Below are 19,142 nucleotides of genomic sequence, written 5' to 3'. Positions count from 1 at the left end.
AAATAAAAAGCAATCCTGCTAGAAAAGATAGGTTTTAGTCTGGTGTCTGAATGCAGTATATGCAGAGCTGGAAAGTACCTTGTGGATCATTAAGTCCAGCCCTTATCAAGCACATGCATGTTACTAATGAGAGCAGTGGCAAGATTTTCCCTGAGAGAGTATTTGACAGATATAGGGGTGTTACAAAGAAGGCGTTTTCTCTCGTAACACAGTCAGGCCATTTTGTATATTACTGTTCTACTACTATTAATTTTATACCGATATCAGATTACAAATCTGATTAGATATCAGATTGCATTTGCTATCACAAATGTTTTATTGCTTTAGAAATAATAAACCAGAAAAGCTAAGACCTAAACTAAAAGATTCCTGTAAATTGTGATTAGAGCAGCACTTCCAGTTAACATACCCCAATATGCTGTGTGACAACTAATCTTATAATTCAGATTAATATAATTTTATGCTGATAGGCAGACCAAGATAACTTTAACATGAGGCTAAATAAAAATTCCATACACAATGAATTGCTTCAAATATAACCTATTGAAATAACTAAGTAGTAATACTTTTGGATGATAAGCTAAGTAACAGAGATAATATAATGATCTACTAATGCTAGTTGAAATATGCATTGAGTGCTTTTAGAGCAGTTACCTGATAATTGCCAGATCTTAAGCAGCTATGGATTTGACTGTATGGAGTTGATGGTTGTGAGGTATTCTCAGAAGGTGCAAGAACTCCACATGCTTGACAGTATCCCGCGAGCCTCTTTTCATCTATGATGCAATGAAGAGAGGAGCCAATCTGTAATACAACAATGTATCAAATATGTATCAATGGCTTTTTACTATTCAAGACTAATGCCTTCAAAGGCAGTAAGTGTGTTTAATTTGAACAGAACTCATATAGACGTATTATAATTTTACTTGAGATAAAATTTTGGGAACTTCTGAATAAAAAAATTATTTCTGCTACTAGGGCCTTTTATGTTACATAATGTACTTCTTAACACTTGGCTGAGTAGTACTCAGGTAAAGTTATTCTTCTTTTGTAGCTGTGATACTGGTATGTATGTTCTTTCAAACAGACACCTTCAAAACAGACTTGAAACTATCGGAATCCCACTAGAAATATATACAAGTCCATATCGCAACCCTAAACACATGCATTAGGGGATAAGCCTAAATGAGCACAACAGACCTGCATCCTAAGCAAGTACTGCATATACAGGATTGTACTGCACGGACACAAAGTACCAGGTTACAAATCGACAAACCAAAGTAAATTATCATGGATAAGCCAACCTTTGAAATTAGCTCTTTGGTTCGAAAAAATTTCTCCCTGGCTTTTACATACAGCTCAGAGTTAATGGAACCTTGTTGAAAGTAGATGGCTCCTAAATCATAACAAACCTGAAACAGAAAAAAATAAATTATAATAGGAGAACATTTCTATGTCATAATTTTCAAGAAATAAGAAATGAGTGATAGAAAAGTAATGGTACCAAACTTCTTAATCACACCGAACTTCATAAACAAATGGGAATGGTAACACTAGAATAATCTGCAAGACTGCCAACACCTGAAGTTGAGAAGCCACAAGTAAACTGACAGCTGTGAGTGTCAAAGGATTTGACAAGCAAAAAAAGCCACATGGCCCTTGTACTCGGCCTAAAAGGTATGGGTGGATGATATTATTATCAGATAACTAAAAATTCACAAACAAAAGATTGCTTTAAATCTGGACACCACAGGGCTGTGGATGGTGTTGAGAGAAAAAACATTAAAGCTCCAAAAAACATGGCTTAAAGTGAGTTTAAAAATGGGGACTGCAAAATCAAGTCCAGGATGTAAACTTCAAATTCCACCTCTTGTGTTGATTTGATTCTCCCTCCCAAATGTGCTAGACAAAAGGCTGGCCATCATTAAACATTTACCCCTCCCCTATTGCTCTGTCTTGAAACACAAGGTTCCTTTTTGGCTGGAAAGTCTGTCCAGCAGGTTTGGGAGAGACAATCCAAACACCACCACTGGGGTGGAATTTGAAATCTACATATCTGACTTGGCTTTACAGCCCCCATTTTGAAACTCTTTTAACAAAGTAACTTGGCATGGACATCATCTACCCATGATTTTTGGAGCGTTTTTGCTTCTTTCTGTACCAGCCACAGCCCACTGGTGCCCAGCCCAATGAAAACCTACATGGGTGAAAAGTTAGCATCTGCTTCTGATTTTTAGTGGCCTAATAAAGGCATCATCTACCTGTACCTTGGAAGGGTCATTTGTGGCACCACAAATTGCATCACAAAACCAGTATGTTATCTAAAACTGTATCTGGCATACCTGACACTGCATTTCTTCAGCACTAATGCTGAATCCAACTATAGAACTCTCCGTTTCTCCGTTAACCATCCCAGGTTCCATGGCGAGCAAATCTAAAGTCCTTATTGTATGGATATAAAGTTCTTTGCTTAAGTTGAGTGCTCCTTCTAGCACCAGAATGGAATCAGCCGCTTGTTCTTTCAACTGTAGGAATGCAAAGAAATGTACATATCCAGTTATTCACTCAATGCTTCTAATGTTATTAAAGAGAAAGTTCTCCTTTTCTCAACTGCAATGCAAGTTTCATAAAATCAACTTCTGAATTAACAAATGCTCTCTACTCCCCTCAGGGAATTTTCAAAAAACTTATTTACTGTTTCATTCCAAAGCAATGACATTTCAACTAGTTTAAAATTGAGATCTATATGCATAGTACTGTACAAGTGTATTTTAGGATTTTGAAGGTAAACATTATTCTTTCTTTTGTTGTCATCCTGGACTTAGTGATTTTTATGAAGCTGTTCCCATAGATATCTCCCTGCGCCATTAAAAATGAGACATCTGATTTCACTTGGAATAAAATTACCATTTCCCCGAAAATAAGACCGACCCAAAAAATAAGCCCCAGTTAAGTGAAACCCTGCCCTCCACCAATGTGCAGCATTGTGCAGCCATAAGATGACATGATTGTAAAAGAAAACATCCCCTGAAAATAAGTTCTAATGTGTTTTTAGAGCAAAAATTAATATAAGATCCTGTCTTATTTTCGGGGAAACACAGTAGTTTAAAACAGAATGATCAGTCTGGGGCATATGAGAGGGAGAGTATGGTTACAACTTAAAACCCACTGCCATGATAATTCTGACAGCATTCTGATTTACATGATCGAATGTGCTATAGTACAATATGTCTGTCTACAAAGCGTCTTAGCCTAAATGGTTAAATCTCAACCTAAAAAGCCAAAATGCAGTAAAACAGGTCTTCCAACCCTGCTCTTTCTGGATGTGTTAGACCACTGGTTCTTAACCTTGGGTTACTCAGGAGTTTTGGACTGCAACTCCCAGAAGCCTTCACCACCAACTGTGCTGGCTGGGGTTTCTGGGAGTTGCAGTTCAAAAACATCCGAGTAACAAAGGTTAAGAACCACTGTGTTAGACCACAACTCACATCATATCCAGATACCATGGGCAGATCTGGCTGGGGACAATTGGCGCTGTATAGACCAGATGGGTGGGATACAAATCAATCAATCAATCAAGTTAGGAGGGTGCCAGGCTCCAACAAAAGAGTAAAATGAAGCTTGACGTTCACTATCAGAGAAGCAATAATTTTCAAAGACTACTATTTTCCTCCAACTGAACAGCATATCAGATCAGTAATTAAGATACTGTAAGTTGCACTGGCTTTGTATGTCTAAAGTGACATGGTGGTGCTGCGGGTTAAACCGCAGAAGCCTCTGTGCTGCAAGGTCAGAAGACCAGCAGTTGTAAGATCAAATCCACGTGATGGAGTGAGCTCCCATCGCTTGTGCCAGCTCCTGCCAACCTAGCAATCCAAAAGCATGCAAATGAAAGTAGATAAAATAGGTAGCACCATGGTGGGAAGGTAACAGCGTTCTGTGTCTAGTTGCGCTGGCCACGTGACCACGGAAACTGTCTACAAACAAACGCTGGCTCTACGGCTTGGAAATGGGGATGAGCACTGCCCCTAAAGTTGGACACGACTAGACTAAATGTCAAGGGGAACCTTTACCTTTAGTTGCAGTGGATCCCATAGGAGTAAGGCAACATATAAATATTTTGAATCATCATAATCATCAGGTCAAGATTTGACATTCCTTACTTCAATCTGCCAATACAGTAGCATTCATGTCTTGAAGAGAGAAAGACACTTACCACTTTCAAAATATTTTCTGTTACTTCCTTTTCTTGTTGGATCTGATTCATTCTAAACAAAAAACAGACCATTCAAATATTAAATAGCTGTGGTTATCTTTAAACCTCTAAAATATCTCCCAGCTTTTAAATACAGCAGAATTGAAGTATCAATTATTGACAGTGTTCAAATCTCTATTTCAAAACATTCAGTTCAGAAACTGATATCTGATTCATTTTGAAATGTCTAGGTTTATCAACAAGGCTGTTTCAACATAATTAATTTTGCTAGAATCAGAACATATTCTCAAAACACAACACATTTAATATCAGGGATCTGTTACCAAAATATTTTAGTAACACACATACTTTTTAAAAATATATAGCAGAATTTAAACTGACCATATAATTAACAAAAATACTTAAGAGCAGATTTATTTAGGATGCAATCCAACTGACATTCCCTTAGCATCACTGAACTCAACTGGACTTCTCGGCAGAAATGTATAGAACTGTACTGTTATTGTAAATTATTTTCTAATTGCAAATTACCACTGTCTCTTGCTAATACCTGGCTTCTGAATTAGGGTTAAATTATTCTAATTAATCTAGTGCTAGTAAGAATCTGAAGTAGATGGACAAACTTACACATTTAGTTGAGGTGGACCAGGTTTTGCTAGTTTGACAGGAAAACTACTTTTGACTATTGTTCTAATAGCCCTATTAAAAGAAAGTGGAAAGGATTAGCAGAGAGTAGTTCAGCTCATGTAAACAGACACATCCTATGGCCAACTTCAAGAATGGCTTAGAAAAGAAGTTTGTGGTACTGTAATAGTCTCTGCAATTCTGACTGACACAATCCAGTTGGAGCAGGTGAGGCACAGGAAAAAGCCGCTCAGCTGGCAGAAGGTCTGCTGGGAAATGGATCCGCCAGAAGCCAATATATGACTAAAGAAGAACCAAAAAAAGGGGGTGGGGGTAAAGAGCAGGTGGAGGTCCAAACCACCTCCACCTCAGCAACACAGCCATTATGCCAGCACAAATGTAGATCATGATGAAGTATTCTCCAACTTTCCAATGCTGGACATCAAGATTCCCTCTATGTTGCATGCCTGCACAACTTTGCCCGCCCTCCACATAAGGCTCCTCCTCCTCCACACACACACAGTTATTGTTTTCAGTCTTTGATTCCGGTCATCACGGAACCCCACAGGGTGTCTGTGGGGGGTGGAGTCGCACACACCAGGGACAGAGGTCTATCCAGCAGGGCTGAAAATTACAGGGAATGTTGCTTGGTAGGATTTCAATTCAGCATAGTTCAGCCAACCTTGTTTCAGCTCAGTTGGAACTCAGTCATTCTGGCTAGATGAGATTGATCTCCAAAGTAACACTCGAAGTGCAACAAGCAACTGGCAATATCAAAGCTCCAACAGCTTGTCTTATTATTACAATGTCACATACAGTATTTTCCATACAGTTCCCAACTTTAATACAAAGGATCTGCGATTGATGAAACAGCTACATGACAAGGAGAAATATGTAAAACTTCATGGGATATATGCTCATACCAGAGTGTAAACACTGCCAAAGCTCCACTCCACAAAACAGCAACAAGAACTCCAAAGCTCTAAAATTAGGAACCTATGTAGGCATGGTTTTATTTATGATAATTTCTGGTCCAAAATACAAAAGAAAAATGCTAACCTACCATTTCTGAAGGATTCCAGAAATCTCTCTAGATAAATTTTATGTCAATATTATAACTGAGAGCCAGCACAGAGTGGACAGAATGTTGGGACTCAGGAGACCTGGGTTCAAATCTCCATTCAACCATGGGAACTCTTTGGGGGGGGGGTGGCACTAGTAAAACCACTCTTTAAATATTCCCCATACTCTGGAAAACTTATTAGGGTTACCACAGTTGGAACTGACTGTTATGTATTGTTAATTTGCTGCTGGCGCTAACTTCCATCCTGTAGTATGCAACAGGAAGTTGGCCATTTAGTTTTAAAATTTCCCAGTGTATCTGAACTAAAGCAACAACACCCAAAACAATTTAGGTCTTACCATCTATTATAGAGCAGTATAGCCATTGCAGTGGTTGGAGGTAAACTGGCAAGATCCACATCTACATGTTTAGTTCCTGGAGGAACCTTACTGATGCACAGCAGTTCATTCAGCAACATGTTCAGTACTGGGACTGACAAGCTAAAATAAAAGATCAAAGACTGCTTACCTCACAAAGGCCAGAACTTGATTTGTTACAGAACCCTCTGAAAACAACATGATCCTCTAATACAGGAATGAAGAATGGATAGCTTGGCAGATGATGCTGGACAGCAATACCCATTACAGTGATGCTTCGGAAGACAATGTTAATCCATCCCGCAGAAATCGCTGTCTTGCGAAAACATCATCTTGCGAAGCCAAATTTCCCATAGGAATGCATTGAGAATTAATTAATGCGTTCCTAGGGGGAATTTTTTTAAAAAAAGGAACTTAAGGGGTAGGGAGCTGGGGAAGCACCATGGGAGGACTGGCGGGGGGTCCCCTCCCCAAGATCACCTGCTTTGGAGGTCCCCCACCAGTCCTCTGATGGTGCAGAAAAAGCCTCCAAAATGCTCTAAAGCCGGCGCCGGTGGTTTCAGGGCACCCCTGCCAGGGCTCTGATGGTGAATGGGAAGCCAGCAGAACCCTGCCGGGGGTGCCCCGAAACCCCCCGCACCCACTTTAGAGCACTTTGGAGGCATTTCCTGACTGTGCACGAAAAGCCTCTGAAGTGCTCAAAAGCGGGTGTGGGTGATTGTAGTGCGAAAAAGCCCCACTGGAAACATCGTTTTGTGATGGGTAAATTAATTGCAGAAAAACCATTATAAAGCGATTTTGTCGTAAAGCAGGGCAACCGTCTAGCGAGGCACCACTGTATCTGTCACTATGGGCTATGTTGACTAGGGCTGATGAGGACCAACAAATGGCAAAGAAATAAGCTGTTACAAAGAATGAGTTATTTTTCCTTCCTTACCAAAACTTTGACCTCCTTACCAGTGATCAGATGTGGTAACTCTAAATAACAATGTGTCGTTTCCAAACCACTCCCCAAAATTCTTCAGCCAATATGGGCTTTTCCATCCTGAACTTCTTTTTCTATTTAGTTTACCTTCTATTACCAGCTAAAACTATCAGGATTTTTCATGTCAACATATGATCAAATTAATCTATTAGCATTATTACTTCTGTGATAACATAATTAATTCCAAAGGCTTTTTTACAAATTACTTGTAATTTGTTATTTTTGCAATAAATGCATAACTACATAACATTACGACTACAAGTTAAGAGAGAACTTCACTCCTTTTGCAGCATAACTAACATTTTAGTTACCTTTACAGTCTGAGTGGCTTCGAAATAGTACAAGAGAAATATTACATGACTGAAGTGATGCTGGCTTGTTTTTTGTGACTATTGAGGCGATAAGATGAGTGGTGTAATTAAAGTTATAACATCAATGTTCCAAACAGTAGTTATTTACATTATACTAAATAACTAAGGTTTGGAGCATTGGTGCTATAAATTTTTTTTAAGGGAACATTACAAGCTCTGGTTCAACATTCTTTAGCAAAGCACACATTTCCCACTCCTCCTGCACTATGATTAAGTATTACCACTAAAGGACAGTAAGTCCATCAAAAAACAGATTTGCATTAGTTTGTACTCCCCTGAAGTAACATATAAGATACTAGTCAGGGTAATGAAAACAGCAGAAATCCCATACAAATAAACATTAATATTGCATAGCTATTTATTAACAACATAAAGCAAGAAGGTCACTGGTACCTTTTCTCCAGTATGTCCAAATCCCACTTTAAATGTGCAGCAACTTTCAAAGCAAGTAATTTTAAAATGCGATTTCTCTTGTTATCAGGTGGAGGCTGAACCTGATTCTGCTCATTCACCAAAGGCTTGGAAGCCTGCTCCAGAAACTGAACAATCAGCTGAACAGGTGATGGATCTACAGTAAATAAAAGACAGATTTTAATACCTACATTTTCAGTGAAGATGTCACACAGGGTGAAAACAACAAATATCAAGCAAGCAACACCACTTCAAGCAAAGTGGCAAACACTTAACATTTAACTTTGTAACCCTGTGTGTTTATAGTCATTTAACACATTATACAGTTACGAATTGTTCTGTCACCTCATCTGCTTTGATAAAAATTCCTGCATTGAGCAGAGACTTGTACTTGATGGTCTTACAGGCCATTTCCAACTTAATGACGCTATGGTCAAGGAGCTACAGAAAATCGCAACTACATATATATGTGCTTGCAGAAATACTGATATGCAAGTATAGGTACAAATGAACTCACATATAAAATAATTTAATGTGTATCATCACTTTTACACTCAAATACACTGATCTCAATAGGATTTAAGCAACTGTACACATAACTGCAATTTTCTATAGAGACAATAAACGTAGGTCAGTGTGATACAAAAATTCTTATATGATTAAGGAGAATCTTAAAATATTGTTCACCTTGTCAAGCCCTTTCAACTCTTCCAGTCACTAACAGAAATAAAAACTGTAATTAAAGCATGCAATTACTAACCTGGATAAGCTTTTTTCAAATGTTTCTCCAGCAGAGATTCTTCTAGCAAGAACTCAAACCAGGAGGTCTGAGGAGGTGTGCATGGTCGACTAGAGGTAGCAGCCTCCCGGTCAGCAGCTTCTACACTCATCTTCTCCTGAAGCTTTTTCAGTTTTGATGAGCAATCTAAAGGGATGTGGTGGCGCTGTGAGTAGTGCCAGATTTCCCTGATTGAAAAGCAACTTGCTTATATTGGTACAAAACTTCTCCATAGCACATAAGATATGTGCCTTAATTCACATAGCATCACATTCTAACTGAACTTCACTATACAAATGAAACAAGGAAAGAAAGGAACGGAAGCCTTCCATGTGTGCACCAAATGAATGCAAGAGCCTTAAAAATAAAATGAATTGTACATTCATTCATTTTATATACTCCTCATCTAGCTAGAGACCACTCTGAGTAACATAAAAAAGACAATAAAACATAATTACAATAGAAACATTAATTCAGCACTACAAAACAAATATCATAACATCAAACCCAATTAAAGGTGTGCACACATGTATGTACAAGGAAAATCAGGACTAAACCATGGACTTTATGCAGAAGTAGTACAGTCCGTAAACTTTCAGCTCCAGTTTCCATTTTTCTAGTACACACTCATGCTCCCACAGCAGGTAATCCTAAACACCAAGCCACTCAAGTTAAAATGTTTCAACTCACAAATGTTTGACACACAGCTGATACACCACAAGACCCCTGCCACCCCTTCCACTTTTTTTTTTAATTGCTTTTGCTTTAACACCCGAACACCGCCACTCCGTTGGAACTTCTCAACATAGCCTTTACAGTAATTGGAAATCAAAATGCCAGGGGATGCTCCCACCAGAATCTCTTCCACCCCAGAGGGGAGCAGATGTCAGGCCTCTAGGATGCACCCTGTCTGTGTCCCTAGAAACCTCCACGTCCACCAGTTTGGCATCTTGTGACAATGGGAAGTTTAGGCCAGAGATCCAGAAAAACTGCAATTAAAGAACGCGGAACCTCCAGCCACATGACTCGGAGCACGAACTGGTGTTCAATCTCAAAATTAAGTTGGGCGTCCTTTTCTACAAAAATCTACTCCTGCTCCAACCTCTCCACCGTTTCTTATTTTAACAGCTTAATTCCATGGGTACTACTTTTCTGTGGCTAAACTGGGGGGGGGGGGCAAAACCTCTTGCAGAGGTCCTATAGCTCCCGGTCTCTGCTCCTCCTTCACCCCTCTCGCGCTCTTTCATCCACCTCACTGCCACTTCTTAGTATTCCTCCAGCTCAAAAGCCCCAGTCCGTATGAACTCTCGTTCCTAAATTCCTCTCCTCAATGCCTGCGGGTGCACATACGGACGCGAAAAGCGCTCCTTCCTCTCACCTTTCTTCCCCCTCTTTACTCCCTTCCCCGGAGGTGTCCTTATCCCCTCACAAGAGCATTTTTAAAACCCCTCCCACCACCCAAAATGGCGGCGGCCGCCCGGCTCCTCTGCCTTTGCACCGCCTCTTCTGCTTTACAGAGGGGAAAAGAGAAAGCGGAGACCGCTACTGCTCCGCCTCCTTTCTCAGATTTAGGCCACTAAGCAGACGGCAAGAAGGTAACCTCTCATGCGATTCGCCAGATGAGGAAGAAGGCGGGGCTTCATTCTCTACGTTCGGCTCTCGGAGGGAGGGCGCTTTGCGCAAACTGTTGTTTGACGTTCCCAGTCAAATTATGTTTGCGGAGCGAGTGTAAATAATAGGGTGGCGGGCTTTACAAAGGTGTGAAAGAACACCCTGGAGCTCTTCTTGGTGCACTACTGTGCTATATAAAGCGTAAGTAGGTCCTAGAGAGCAAATCAAACCTGAACTATCTCTAGAGGCAAAAATGTTGACATTGAGGCTGCCCTGCTTTGGGCACATCCCGAGAAGACAGGATTCTCTGGGAGAGATACAGTAATGATGCTGGGAAAAGTGGAAGGCAGCAGGAAAAGAGGAAGACCAAATATGAGATGGATTGATGCCCTAAAGGAAGCCACAGGCTTCAGTTTGCAAGAGCTGACCAGGGCCGTTGAGTGTTGGAGATCACTCATTCATAGAGTCACCATAAGTCGGAGGTCATTTGATGTCACATAACAAGTAAGTGGCAATTTTGAATGTGCTATTTGGATTCCCCTGATTCCTGTTAGGACCTGCATTAGCAGTGGATGCACTACATGCCTGCAGATGTTTTGGGATTGCAACATCTATATCAGCTATAGTCAGCACAGCCAAGGGTAAGATACTTGGAGTTGGTAGTCCAGCAGTATCTGGAGGTACACTTTGCTAATCCCATCCTAAACTGGTATTCTACACCTTTTATTTCTTGTGTGATATGTGCCATCAAGTCGGAACTGACTTGTGAGAACCCTAATAGGGCATTCAAACTTAGATATTTAAGGAGTGATTTTGCCTGGGAACTCTGGAAGTTGTAGTCCAAAAATCAAACTTTCCCAAATCCTGGCCCTACCCCACCACACACAACTGTAGTGAAATGTAGTCACAAGCAGATCACAGTGCTTTAGCATGAAGGTCAATCAAAAGAAGCAGACACACTAAACAAGTATACAAATACATTGTATGATTTCTATATAAAACTTAATTTAATGGGATTATAAGAGAACACAACACAAATTTAAGTAGTTATACATACAGAATGTTTTAAAATTGACATCCTAGAGGTAGCTTATGCGATTTCAATACTACAAAATTTATTAGCTTCAAAGCAAACAAAAAACTTCATGAAAAACATTTCTCTATATTTATTCAACACATATAAAAACTTTTATTCAGATCAGTGAATGGGGAGATCAACCACACTGATGTATGGTTTCCAAATAAACATAATTAATAAATAGGATAATACTAAAATATGTCCTTTTAGGAGTAGGGTCCATCTCACAGAGGTCTGTTATGTTCATGAGTCCATATTTATAACTTATCAGTTTGAAGTTCTTAGAGCTCTTTTATCCTTACAAGCTGGGTCCCCATTCACTGAGGTAATTGTCATTTAACTCTTTCTCTGTGCTGGAGATGTCTAAGGAATTCAAACTTTGATGCAAAGAGCCCTGTCATTCTAGGCAATACAATGTGTCATGTCTTCTGGAAGCCTCTGCAAATCATTATCTTCATCCTGTGTTATCTGAGACATGTAATGTCTTACATCTGGGACACTGGGAACCATGCATGCAGAATTTCCAGTTCTGTTTCTTTGTGTTCCAGTATGTGATCTGAGGAGTGGCGCAGCAGTTCCTGAAGAAAATGGAGGTATACTTGGTAGAGGTTTCTTTAGCATATTTATATTATAAGCACTCTGAGAGTAAAGGGGAAAAAAGAACAAAAATGAATATTTTATTAATAATAAAACACTATTATTTCTGTTCTTAAAATTCTTCATTTGTAAAATGCTTTACAGTTTTTTAATTACTTTTGTCCTATTTTTACAAGATAGAGAAATTATTGGCTCGAGAGATTACACAATAAAGCCAGATCTTTGCAGGATGTAGTAGAAATGGGACATGAACCTGAGTCTGGTAGATCTAAGTTACATTTTTGGCCCACTGAGCCACATTGATTCTCTAAGCTCCAGTGTGGAGGGAAAGATGACATAGAACATTTTACATATAATCTTTCCCTTCGTCCACCAAATACACATTATCAAATCAATTTCCTATAAATATTTTCTGGGTAAAACTTCATAAGGCTTCCTAGCCAGTGGACCCAAAATCCATGTGTGAAGGCGTGGAGGAAAAGAGTGAGCCGTCCGCGAAAGACAAAATGGAGACCAATAGAAAAGAAGGGAAACATCGGGATAGCAGTGAAAGTGGAGATGGAAAGGGAAAGGTTTTGACAGTTGAGGAAAGGGTGGGAAAGTTGGAGGTATGCCTAGCTGAAGAGGAATGGGAGGAGCAAGAAGTACCGGTATGGGAGGAGTATAAAAACGAAGAGGGGATAGTCTGGTTCAATACGGTGGTAGAGGAATATGAGAGGAAGAAGCGGGAAGAGAGAAGGAAGGCATTTGAGAGAGTTCGACATCAGGGCCTTCTAAAAGATTTCCCGAACTTGAAAGTGGGAGGGCTGCTGCCGGACCCTTCAGCCAAGGAGGAAAGGCCTCAGCGGATGGTGGCCTGTGAGTGGACAGTTATCGTGGCTCCTCGAGAGGCTGAGCTGCAGCGAGAGAGGGAGAGCTTGACAGCTCCTTTTCCTGAAGGACCAGACGAAAGGGGGTGGATAAGGCACTCATGTTGTGGGACGATCTGTGCGATGAGGAGTGCCCCACCCCCGCGATCGGTACCCAGGGAGCAGTATGGGGTACTTCACCATTAAGTTCTTGGGACTATAACAAAAGTTTGGTTGATGTTGATGATGGCCAGTTGACACTGTTGGAACCTATGTTACCGTCAAGAGAAGTGCTGGTGGACGTTGGAGACAATAAAGTTCAAAATGTTAAAGTTATAAAGACTCAGCCTTTATTATTTCCCGCTGAAAATGAGGGGCCACCCAAAGGAGACAGAGAACCTCCTCACACCATGCACTTGTATTGAGTTACATTAGAGTACATATCACTTTTCTCAAGCTTGGAATGTTGTTATGAAAAAGGTTTCAGAAGCTCCTGGAAGAATCTGGAAAAACGTCAGAGCTAAAACAAGACCCTGAACCTATTCCAGACAACAACAATAAAGAACAACACAATTAAAATGTCTAGAACCCATTTTTCTTTTCTTTTTTAAAAAAAAGAATATACAAGACGACAGGAGAGGTAGTAAGTACCTTTTAAACTCAATACTGGTTTAGCCTCAGCTGAAAGCACTGTATTCAGTTTTACCTCTTCTTTGAAATGTTGTGGCCAACAATATTTGCAAGTACTCCAGGCCCCGCTCATAGATTTGGAGGGGCCTTTGGACAAGGCAACCTTGACCCCCTTAACCTGGAAGAAGGAGGTCATGCAAACTGAGAATCCTCTCATCCTGTTATTGAACTTAAAAAGCTGGGAAAGTGCTCAGCACAAAAGGAGAATGGTGGAGTCGTAGATCTCTGCTGGTTGCCCTCATCAAATGCCCAGCTCATAATTGCCTGGAGCCAGTCCTGGAGTACTCAAAGGGAAGGGACAATGATTTTTTTTTAAAAAGAACAAGTTAAGGAATATATGACATGAGGAAAACCTATAACAAGACTGGGGAACCTCTGGCTCTCCTGATATTTTGGAAAACAAGCCTCATAATTCAGTTAGCTGTAGTGTTTGAGACTAACAAGGATTATAAAACACAACATCCAGAAAACCAGAAGTCCCTCATTCCTGGTTTACAAAAAATCTCAATATTTACTACAAACTAATTTAAATGGAAGGATGAAGGCCAGGATTTTGGAGGGTACAGGAGTTTGGGACAAATGTCAATGATAAACATCAGGGGAAAAGAGTTCTTTCTCATCAGAACTTTTGAAGCCAGCTATGGCTTTCATCTTCCACTACACACACTACCTCCCCCCAGACCAGTTCTTACTCTTGTTAGGGTGCAACTACACAGTGAGGGAAATGCAAATTCATTTGTGTACATTTGCTGTGAAGTCACACTGGAGGAGTTTGGGTCTGTTCAATTTAAGTAGCCACACAGGAAGAAAGGAGAAAAGCCCTGTTTTGCACCTTATTTGCAGCTCTATTGAAGCCTTGTAGGAGGCACGGCTAAAAGGAACTGCCTAAACAAGCTGTAACAAAGGTTTCCTGCTGCTGTTTCCTCCTCCTCATCTCTCTCTCTCTCTCTCTCTCTCTCTCTCTCTCTCTCTCTCTCTCTCTGTGTGTGTGTGTGTGTGTAAGGAGGCACCAAGCTGTTTTTTTTTTTCAAGCCTTGCTGGCTTTGAAATTAATTTCTAAGCTGTAAAAAAAAAGGTTTCCTGAGAAAGGTTTTGCTCATCTTTAACTGTACAAAAAAAAATCCAGGAAAATATAACAGAGACTTTCTAAGAGGCTTTGCTTCATCTTAGCTAACCAATGCAAATGTATCAATTGTTTTAAAAAGTAGAAGCCCCAGTAGCACAGGGGAAACTAGGGATGGGAGGACATTCTGGGCTGATTTTCATTTCTCTTTGTATTTTGTGATCAACAGAAAAAAAATGTAAATCAGCTCACTCCAAACCCCTACCATTTCCCATTTTCCCCCCAATGTAGTTGCACCTTTACTCGTATGCATGCCGAATCTGCAGCCTATATTTTGCAAATCACTCACATACCATGGCACACTAGTGTTTCATACAACATCTATTTAGACCCAAACAATAGGAGGTTTTTCAGTCACTTAATGGATTAGTGGTTCCCAGCCTTGAGTAACCCAGGTGTTCTTGGACTGCAGTTCCCAGAAAACTTCACTACCAGCTGTGCTGGCCAGATTTTTTGGGATTTGCAGTTCAAGAACACCTAGGTTACCCAAGGTTGGAAACCACTGGATTAGATGATGTAGTTTTCTGACTCTTGAGTATGACTCTAGTATTAACATTAAAAATTGCTAGGGCTCACTCTCAGAAATTACTGGTGAAAACAGAGGTTACTACTTCCAAGTAAATATATATATATATAACTCCAACTATAGATGCCCATCCCTGTTGTTAATTAGCTACATTGACTAAGGCTAATGGAAGTTGCAGTCCCATAATAATAGGGATGGGTGAAGTGTGGCACTCTATGCCTCTGATCATCCCTAACCAGCATAAGCAATGGTAGTGAATGCTGGACATTTCAGTCCATAAACAGCCGGAGGCTATGAGTACGACTGTTCTAGAAGAACCACCATTCTTCTTTGGTACAGTCATGAAATGCATAGGATGGTCATTTCTCAGAATCCTTCTCCCTGGCAAAAGGGTTCACAATCGTGCCCATTTATTCATCTACATCTCTGATGTGTATTTCTGAACTGGGGCTACTATGAGTTTAAAATGCTGTAGCGATGCCATACCAGATCATGCAAAACCATACCAGGTCATGCTCCCCTCCTCCTTCCTCATTATAATTGAAGACGTTTTCTCTAACATCTTCCCAACTTTCATGTTCCTCAGGAATGTGGTAAATTCCTCCTTTCCGAAACCCTGATCTCCCCCACTGACTCCACACAGTATACGAGACTAATAAACCTGGTGGGAGGATGGGGAGAAAGAAGACATATTTGTTACAGTTCTTTCATGTTATACTTAACAGCATTCATTTCTAGAATATGAAAGCAACCTGAGATAAAACAAGGTAGCACTTAAAGGGAAGGAATGCAGTGTTTTAATTTAAGGGTCCAATAAACAAAATACACTCTTCAGGAAGGTAATGAATCATCTGTATGTTAATATCAAGCTTCATTAAAAGAGTATTTTACTTACCTACAGGAATCCACTAGGACATTTAAATAGAAGGCATTTTGGCCATTCTCTGGCCTTTCACCAATCCTGAGTAAATAAGATACCCACAGTAAGTAAAACACTGTTTTAATGAAGATTAAAAGTGGTATTAAAAATTATTCAAGTCATTACTTTTTGGAGACATGTATGCTTTTTGGAGACAGGCATTTAGCCTAATTTCAGAAGAATCTATTCATTGAAAGCCAAGTTAGTTTGTGTCATAGTTTTCAAAGTCCTAGGTATAAAGTAAAACTAATGTGGTAGTCTTAACAGGTTCAAGTAGTGCTCTTTTACTGCCAAGCTGTGAGAGATAGCAAGTAGGGATGTGCCATTTGGATTTTCTTGGCATTGTACTTCTTTTGGAGCCAATCTCATTGCCTTTTAGGTTCTATAAAGACAATGAGAGCACACCTCCCAAAAAGCACCACAGTAACTTCCTTTTTAGAAAATTCCCAACCGGAAGAAAACTCTTAAGGCAGGCCCTGCTCCAATTCAGCAAAATGTAGCTGTCTGAAGGTTTGGAACTTTGGATCTGCAGGGTAGAATTCTCATAATTCTGAGGTTTGGATTCCAAAAAAATCTGAAGGCACATCCCAGGGTCCAGATGACTTACTGGATAACAGGTATTGCTCTGCATGTATATTACTCTGGATCACAGCTGTAACAATATTGTTTATATCTTTTCTGAATAAACATAAAGTGCGAAAAGCACATGTGCAGTCAGAAACTGATCTGTTCAAGCGTCCATAGTCGCTCATTCACAAAAGCCTGGAGAGTACAAATGCTGTGGGCTGTCACTGAGAGTGGGTGGGTGGAATGTAACCATGCTTCTCAGAATTGACACACCCCTGGTTCTTAAAGCAAATAATGTTTGTTATGAGCGCAACTGTTAGGAACAGAATGCAAAATGACTACAAAGCAGGTGCCCTTGACCAGAAGGCTGGCTTTTGCATTTATCTGAGAGGAAGGAAAATAAAGGAATTGATTTCTAGTCACACTGACTATGCTAATTTATGGCCCCAAAAGATAAGACTCCTTCCTCTTCTGCTACAGGCAAGTAAATATGACCTGAAGATTACCACGATGGAACTGATACTAAATAAAGCATAATGAAGTGGAAGAAAAAAACTGGGGTTTGTGTAATAAATGAATTAATTAAAGTGATTATTTCTCATGGTTGCTGTGCAACTCCACAAATGGTTCTTCCTCCTGACAAATCAATTCTGACTCATGGCAACCATTTCCCACTGTTTCCTACATAGAGAGCACACAGAGGTGGTTTACCATCCCCTTCTTCTAGGAGTGCTCTGAGACTGTGGAGCAGTTTTTGTTACCTGTACAGAGTGAAACACAGGAGGGCCAATGCAAGCATGCAGCCAAGCTCGAACCAGCTCCAGCTAGGAGGCAGGGGGCCTGGCACACTGCCCCTCAGTGATCTTTGGTAGGTTCATTTGGTGACAGTGGCAGGCAGTAAGAGCACTGACCAGTCTTAGCTGCCATTTTAATTACCCACAGCATCCCCAAGACCATATTGCTCTGGATCGTGTGGAACATTGGAATGCTAACTCCTGGACCCATCTGCCCAATGTTGACTGGAGTGTTGCAGAAAAAAAAATATAGTATCTTGGGCAGCAGTGTGGGAATGAAATTGCTTAGGAATGCCTCCTGCTGCAGGCCAATTATATGTACTTAGGCATGAGCTTTCCTTTTTGCCTAACATGTGGGCCAATCTCAGCAAACAGATATGGAGGAGGTGTGCATGAGAAAAATAATTGTAGGGATAAGAAAGGAAAGATGAAGCCTAATCCATATGGAGTATCTGTATGACCACAGTTGTTAATCAGTGCAAGGACTGATAAGTCAAATGTCCTCATTGTCAATAGCACAGCATACAGTAATAGGGTGACAGTAGAGGGGCCAAAGTTTCCTACCTAGAAAAACAAGCAGGCACATGCTGATAGCCAAGATGGAACCAGAGCTGAGTCCCACTGGTCTTCCTGCTTTCACAGGGCTGACTTCACACCACTTTCCTTTGTAACCTTCAGGACACTGGCAGACATATTTATCCCGGGACTGGGCCACACAAGTCCCGCCATTTCTACAGTTCCAATGGCCGCAGGGCGAGGAGGTGCACTGTTTAAGGCCTGTGAGATTATCTGTCACTTCCACTTTGCCAGCTGGGCACCTGAATGGAGAAAACCACCAATTTTTAAGAGGCAACTAAAATATACAGTCAACATTTTGCAATGTTTAGAAGTGAGAGCTGAAACGATATTCTTAGGATAAAGCCATAAGGATCTAGTTTGCAGCCCCTGAGACCTTTAGTGGGAATGAGCATATCTTGTAGGCCAGAGTGATGAACTCCCCCACCCTATGTACAAGTTGTGGACTGCGCATTGCTAGCAAACCAGTGGATTCTTGCAGTGAATTGCCAAAAATCCAAGTAAACAAGAAATAAACATTTGTTTTACACAGTTTTACACAGTTTGCCACTGCACTGGAAAAAACCCCTATAAAACAGAGATTTTCTGTTTGTTCTAATGGCTTTTAACAAATTACAGGTGAAATGTGGTGGCACATGTGAGGGGGTCTATTTAGAGAGGCTGCATGTTGCCCATCCCTGTCACCGATGAAACAGTGGGGAATGTAACTGGGTCTCTAAGCAGTTCTAAAGGACTAGGCTTGGTCCCACAAAAGCACCATCCATTTCTGTCCTGCAAAGTAATGTGACAGATGCAATATTTCCTGCACTGTCTCAGCATTAGGTGGAAGTCCAAAGGGAGCCACCCATATGTATCACTTCATAGCATAGCGAGGAGCATATGATGCTTGATAGTGTGACTCTGTCCAGCCTCATTGAGCTGACACAACACTGTTTTATAATTGTTACAAAAACTGCCCTGGGGCCTGCAGGTAGCATATTGTTGTCTG

At 40.5% G+C, this 19,142-nt stretch overlaps 2 protein-coding genes across 4 annotated transcripts in view; both read right to left on the bottom strand.

Moving 5' to 3' along the window:
* The window catches only part of INTS8 (integrator complex subunit 8), a 30,623-nt gene extending 20,262 nt beyond the window's left edge, over positions 1-10,361 (bottom strand). For 2 of the 3 annotated variants that reach the window (XM_020785299.3, XM_072999138.2), the window contains exons 1-9: positions 10,204-10,361; positions 8,808-9,013; positions 8,030-8,204; positions 6,263-6,403; positions 4,844-4,915; positions 4,217-4,268; positions 2,343-2,525; positions 1,305-1,412; positions 655-804 (exon numbers count right to left, since the gene is read on the bottom strand). In XM_020785299.3, coding sequence (XP_020640958.3) covers positions 655-804; positions 1,305-1,412; positions 2,343-2,525; positions 4,217-4,268; positions 4,844-4,915; positions 6,263-6,403; positions 8,030-8,204; positions 8,808-8,937 — 1,011 coding nt within the window. In that variant the 5' untranslated portion in view covers positions 8,938-9,013; positions 10,204-10,361. The remainder of the gene's footprint in view (positions 1-654; positions 805-1,304; positions 1,413-2,342; positions 2,526-4,216; positions 4,269-4,843; positions 4,916-6,262; positions 6,404-8,029; positions 8,205-8,807; positions 9,014-10,203) is intronic. The other variant, XM_020785300.3, reaches the window with a different exon arrangement.
* Positions 10,362-11,416: 1,055 nt separating this feature from the next.
* LOC110074761 (neural-cadherin-like) overlaps positions 11,417-19,142 on the bottom strand; it is a 69,090-nt gene continuing 61,364 nt past the window's right edge. The window contains 4 exon segments of the mRNA XM_072999133.2: positions 11,417-11,928; positions 11,931-12,153; positions 15,805-15,959; positions 18,143-18,396. Coding sequence (XP_072855234.2) covers positions 11,813-11,928; positions 11,931-12,153; positions 15,805-15,959; positions 18,143-18,396 — 748 coding nt within the window. The 3' untranslated portion in view covers positions 11,417-11,812.

The sequence above is a fragment of the Pogona vitticeps genome, chromosome 4, assembly GCF_051106095.1.
Source record: "Pogona vitticeps strain Pit_001003342236 chromosome 4, PviZW2.1, whole genome shotgun sequence".
In the NCBI taxonomy this organism is placed as follows: Eukaryota; Metazoa; Chordata; class Lepidosauria; order Squamata; family Agamidae; genus Pogona; species Pogona vitticeps.
Note: the sequence above shows the minus strand (reverse complement) of the source record. Positions and strands in the feature narration are given on the sequence as shown.